The sequence below is a fragment of the Chrysochloris asiatica genome, unplaced genomic scaffold (genome assembly GCF_000296735.1).
Source record: "Chrysochloris asiatica unplaced genomic scaffold, ChrAsi1.0 scaffold00434, whole genome shotgun sequence".
NCBI classification, from domain to species: domain Eukaryota; kingdom Metazoa; phylum Chordata; class Mammalia; order Afrosoricida; family Chrysochloridae; genus Chrysochloris; species Chrysochloris asiatica.
Genome location: NW_006408952.1, coordinates 272869 through 279184, shown reverse-complemented (window position 1 = coordinate 279184; position 6316 = coordinate 272869). Strand labels below are relative to the sequence as shown.

The 6316-nt window shown below is 41.5% G+C and overlaps 1 protein-coding gene across 1 annotated transcript in view; it reads right to left on the bottom strand.

Annotated features, from left to right (window-relative positions):
- Positions 1-6316, bottom strand: part of SCD5 (stearoyl-CoA desaturase 5) — a 342667-nt gene that overhangs the window by 159209 nt on the left and 177142 nt on the right. The window contains exon 2 of the mRNA XM_006876944.1: positions 3169-3299. Within this exon, the coding sequence (XP_006877006.1) occupies positions 3169-3299 (131 nt within the window). The remainder of the gene's footprint in view (positions 1-3168; positions 3300-6316) is intronic.

Sequence of the window (6316 nt, the reverse complement as noted above, 5' to 3'; positions counted from 1 at the left end):
GCTCCCGTAAAGATTTGCAGCCTCGGAAACACTGTGCAGGGTCACTATGAGTTGGAACTGACTCCATGGTACTTAACAACAGCAACTATAAGTTGCAGGGGAGAAAGATGAGGCTTTCTGCTCCCACAAAGATTTACAGCCTCAGAAACCTGATACAGGGTTGCTATGAGTCAGAACTGACGCATTGTCACTTAACAACAACAGCTATACGCTGTTAAATCCTGATTTAACCCTCTCAACGATGCTCTGAGGTAAATATTATCACTCCTTTAGGGTTAAAGAAACTGAAACAGGTCTAATCACCTACACCTGCAAATGGCAGAGCCTAAAGTTTGTTTTGGGACTTGGGTACTTTCTTCTACAATGTACTTTGTCCCCAGGAACAAATTTAAAATTACAGTCTGATAGTCTTTTCTGAGATAATGTTGTTAAGCAAACTCAAGTTTCCAAAAATTGAGTTATAAACAAATAGTTTCACTGGGAAGTGAAAAACCAGAGTTTCAGGTTCTCAGTGGCAAGTTATTTTTCTTGGGGAAAACCATTCCAATAAAAATGGTGTTTCATAACTGTATAAAGTATGTTATTAGAAGCTAAAAAATAACAAATTGCTTGAATAAAATAAACAAAAATTACCAAGCTAATCCTGAATAGCATCTAAGGTCTAAACCAATGAGTTTCCAAATTATCATGATCAAAACTCCTTGTTATAAAAAACCAAGAACAGCACTGAAATAAGATAAAGTCAAAATAAAATGCTGTACAGTCCACGCTGCCAATGGTGAGCAAATGAACATGTAGCCACAATGCTGCCAACTCCTCCTCTAGGCACTAGTTCCCAACTGTGATTGGATTATAACCAGTATATGACCATAACATGACTTGTACTTCCTCAATGATCTACTGTGCCTTAACCTCTTTGTATTATAAAAGCTCAAACTGTAGGTGGGAAGCCTAATATAGAAAATGAATTCTTAGAGCACTTAGCAAAGCACTCAGGAAAAGGTCATCTTGTTGAGATAGAGTCCCAATGCTGAGGTCTGATTGGATGGCCTTCTTCCCTGGACTTCAAGGCCTTTGTGATAATCATCATTGTTTCCCATTGGGTGGAAATACACAGGGGTCCAGGATGACTTGTACTCATATGTTGTTGTTGTGAAGTGCCGTAGAGTCGGTTCCGACCCATAGTGACCCTGTATAGAGTTTCCAAGGAGCAACTGGTGAGCTTGAACCGCCAACCTTGCAGTTCAAACGGCTTTGCAGTCTGGTGCATTAACCCCCAGCACCACACCAGGACTCACATAGGGGCAGAAATTTTGGAGGCAAGTTATTCCCACTCACCCAGCCTGGATCAGATGAAGAGCCAGGAAAATGGAAATCCCTGATCAACCCAAAATGCCAGCAGCTCAAAAAGTGTCCCAAGATGGCGGGGAATGGCTTAGAGATGGAATAGTCTGAAAGGATATGGCCCAATCGTAGTGTAACAATGATACTCTCTTACATTTATATAACTCTTTGCAATTTTCAATGAAAGAGCCCTAATGGTACAACGGTTAAGCTCTTGGTTGCTAACTGAAAGGTTAGTAGTTCAAACCAACTAGCAGCTCTATGGGAGAAAGACCTAGCTTCAGTAAAGATTACAGCCTGGAAAACCCTATGGGGCAGTTCTACTCTCTCACATGGGGTTGCTATGAGTTGGAACCAATTCAATAGCAACCAACAACAACACAATTGTCATAATGTAACAACCCTTGAATTATACTGATCCTGTATAGGGTTTCCAAGGAGCAGCTAGTGGGTTTGAACTACCGACCGTGTGGTTCACATTCCAGTGCTGATTCTATAGTACCACACCAGGAGTCCAATAGCAACCCTAAGAAAGAAGTATTATTCTTATATTTACAGATGCAGTCACTGCAGGTATATGACTCATCCACGGTCTCACAGCTAGCAGTCATCAACAAAGACTCAGTCTCTCGATCTTCTGATTCCAGATTGAATGGAATTTCCTTCACTACCTCATAGTGCAACTCAGGAATATGTTTTGTAGGAGCTTTAACTTGAAGTCAGGTAGCTCTACATTTGCCTATCCTGGATTTGCCATTTTTTTTAAGCTACTTGATTAGGCACGTTCTTTAGCATATTAGGTCTCATTTTTCTCATTTGTAAAGTGAGGAAACACCTCGCTCAAGCGATTATTGTGCGAATCAAATGCAATGTGCACATGGTCTTGTGTGCTGCATGAAACTTGGTCCTGGTTAAACCCACTTCAATAAGTTGCTTCCAACTCAGAGCAACCCTACATAGGATTTCCGAGACTACATGTGTATGGGAGCAGACAGCTTCATCTTTCTCCTAAAGAAAGGCTGATGGGTCTGAACTTACAACTTGCAGTTAGTTTGTCCTACAGTACCACCAGAGCTCCTTGTGGCCTCTAGTGGTTGTTGTTGTTGTTGTTAAGTGCTACTGATTTGGTTCCAAGCCATAATGACCCTGTATAAGGTTTCCAAGAGAGGCTGGTAGGTTTAATCTACCTACCAGTCCAGTGCTAATCCTACAGAATCACATCAAGGCTCTAGTCCTGGGTCAGCCCTGAACAAATGTTGAGGGTTTCAGGGCATATTTAGGGCATGAACTCTCTGAATGGTGGAATCTCCTTTTCCCTCTACGGTTCAGCACACCTCAGGACAAAACCCCCCCAATTAACATTTTGCTGTATCAAATGCTACAAGGGCAGGAGAAAGATGAGACTTTCTGCTCCTGTAAAGTTTTACAGCCTCAGCAACCCTATACAGAGTTGCTAAAGTCATAACCAAATAGATGGCACTTAACAACAACAATGATCCAAAGAGATAAGACTTGGGACAAGGCTGGGATATGGTATGGCACTGTAAGATAAGCACTACACTGCTAACTACAAGGTCGGTGATTCAAATCCACCAGCCTCTCCTAGGAAACTCTATAAAGGGTTTCTATGAGTTAGAACTGACTCAATGGTATGTAATAACAACAAAAATGCTACAAGGAGATAAAACTTGGGACAGGGCTGGAAGTCCTCAGGGTCTGAGACTGAGTGTAGAATGAGAGTCATTTCATGTAGCCACCCTCCTACCCACCCACAGTGTCACATGTACTGGGCCCCTACGGCAGAGCGGACATGCCATCCCTAACCTGAAAAGCCATGGAGTTGGCAGCAGCCAGAAATATCCTCAGAGGCAGCTTGGCCTGGTAGGACCTGTGGCTCCATAAGCGATGGGCACCAGCTGTCACGCCCAGAGCAGTCAGGAGGAAGCAGAAGTAGGCTGCAAGACACAAGCAGGGAGAATGTCAGCAAATGTCATCGAGCTTTTAAAACATCCCCCATGCTTTCTTCTCTCCTGAATAGGAACAGGAAACTTGGGGAAATGCCGCCTTTTTATTGCATTGTAGTTTTCCAGCATCACGGAGAAAAGAAGACAACTTATCTCAGGAAAATCTGAACATCATTCTTTTCCTTTCTATGTCACACAAATATTTTCAATTGCTAACATTTCTTGCTGGTCTTGAAACAAAGTCACAACCATGTTAGCATGCATTTACAATTCAGTCTTGAGATTGATCTCTACTGTTGCCTTTTATTTGGCCCCCAAGCCAGGAATGTGTGCTCTACACAGAGCATGTTTCTAAATAGGAATACCCACTGCCATGGCTCCACAGGTCTTGGCTGGAAAGAAACTGGGTCAGACCTACCAGTAATGATGGAAACTGCAGTCACAAAAGCAGACAATGTGTTGCCTTGGCAAATCTACAGCAAAATACCTCATGATAAAGTAATAAAAAGCAAAGATTTCACTTTGATGACTAAGGTATGTCCGACCCAAACCATGGTCTTTTAAATTGCCTCATTAGCATGCAAAAGCTGGACAATGAAAAAGGAAGCCTGAAGAAGAATTGACTCATTTGATTTGTGGTATTGGCAAAGAATATTGACTATATTATGAACTGTTGGAAGAAAGAACAAATCAGTCTTAGAAGAAATACAACCAGAATGTTCCTTAGAAGTGAGGACAGAAAGACTCTGACTTACTTACTTAAGATCAGGAAAGATTCATTACTACAAAAGGACATCATGCTTGGTAAAGTAAAACTTGGAGTCCTGGTGTGGTAATGCATTGAACTGCAAGGTCAGTTTGAAATGCAAGGTTGGTGGTTCAAATTCACCAGCCACTCCTCAGAAACCCTATACAGGGTTACTATGAGTCAGAGCTGACTGGATGGCACTTAACAACAACAAAGAAGTAGAGGGCCCATGTAAACAAGGAAAGCCCTCAATGACATGGATTGACACAATAGTCAGAGCCATGGACTCAGGCATAACAATGTTCATGAACATGACCAGGACTGGGCAATATTTGCTTCTGTTATGTACAAGGTCACTATGAGTTAGAGCCAACTGAACTGCAACAGCAAAAGCAATGAGGTCTGCTTGAAGTAAGCAAGAAAGGGGCTAGAACTGAGGTAGGAACAGCAGAGATTTATTTTCTAGAGATTCTCACCTACATTGTCATTATGACCTGAGGTGGAAAAGATCCCCAGGGGGAATGTTTTAAAGCCAACTTAATGTATTGTTGTTGTTGTTAAGTGCAGTCAAGTCAATTCGGATTCATAGCAATCCTGTATAGGTTTCCCAAGGAGCCGTTGGTGAATTTGAACCGCCAACCTTGCAGTTCAAACCAACCTTATGGTCCAGTGCTTATCCTACAGTGGCACACCATATTATATACATTACCTCTAATCCTCTCAATGGGAAGCCAGGTGGCTTCATACGATAAACACGGAACTGCAAACCACAAGGCCCTTGGTTTAAGATCACCAGCTGCTCTGTAGGGAAAAAAATGAGGCTTTCTATTCCCAAGAAGATTTAAAGCCTTGGAAGCCCTATACAGGGTGACTATGAGTCAGAACCGACTTGACAGCACTAACAACAACAGCAATCTTCTCAGTAAGGTATAATTAAAACATGAGCGGAGCATGGGATCCTAACCAGAAAAGCAGTGAGAGACAGAAGCAGAGGCAATGTCACAGAGACATAGAGCAGCTGAGGACTCTGGACCCATGGAATGAGAAAAGCTGGGTGCCGGCGGGCAGGAGCCTGGCTTGCAAAATGTACCCTGTGGTCATTTAGACGAATAAATATTTTCTGTGGGTTTTGTGTGCATCAAAAAAAACAAAACACACACACACACACAAAAAAAAAAAACAGGAATAAAGTCAGATACTGTGTTAACCAATGGTTCATGGAGGGGATTATAATAGTTGCAATGAATCAAAGTATGACTGGTTGAGTGTAATATTGATGATCTGCCCTGTAAACTTCACTCAATTAATAATAAAAGCTTTAAAATAAATAAATAAATAAGGTATTAATGTTCTCATTGCACAGTTGAGGAGCTGGGTCTCAGAGAGGTTAATTAATTGGTTGTTGTTGCTGTTAACTATTGTTGAGTTGCCCATGACTCATGATGACTCCATATATTACAAAATAAAGTTATATTCCATACAGTTTTCTTGGCTGCAATCTTTGTGGAAGAAACTTGCATTGCCTTTCTTCTGTGTAGCCTCTGGGTGAGTTTGAACCACTAACCTTTGCGTTAGCAGTCGACTGCAATCCACTTGAGCCATCCAAGCTACAGGAAGGAAGGATCAGGGAGATCATCCTACATAAATGCTTCTAGTTCTAGCATATTGGGCACTCGATAAACAAATGCAAAGAAGGAGTGTGTGGCTGAGGATGCCTCCTCAAATGTGATGAATTCTAAGCCAGAATGTATAGTTGGTAGTTGGGAAATTCACTGTCATGTTTCTCTGGAAGAATGATAACAGCAACTTCTATATCAACACACACATTTGAAGCAAGCACAATATTACATCTTCCAAAAGTTAAATGTCTGACCGATCTTGGTCTCTATCCACATTTAGATGGGCCTAAAAGAAGACTTGCCTTTGATGAGTCCCTGGATACATGTTGTTTTCATGAACTTGGCAAATCATTCCTTACTTGAAAGGCTAAAACAAAAAACAAATACAATCTCCCCATAAATCACAGAAAGTATCAGTAAATAAAAAGCAATGGTCTCCTTTGTTACTGTAATTTATATCTGGTCAAGAGCCCATTAGCTGAACAACTATTTTTCCATGTCATCCCTGACCTTTCTATCTCTACTAATTTTTTTTTTCCAAATATCAAGTTGTTGTTGTTGTTAAGTGCCGTCGAGTCGGTTCCGACCCATAGCGACCCTGTACAGGGTTTCCGAGGGTGTAAATCCTTACAGGAGTAGAA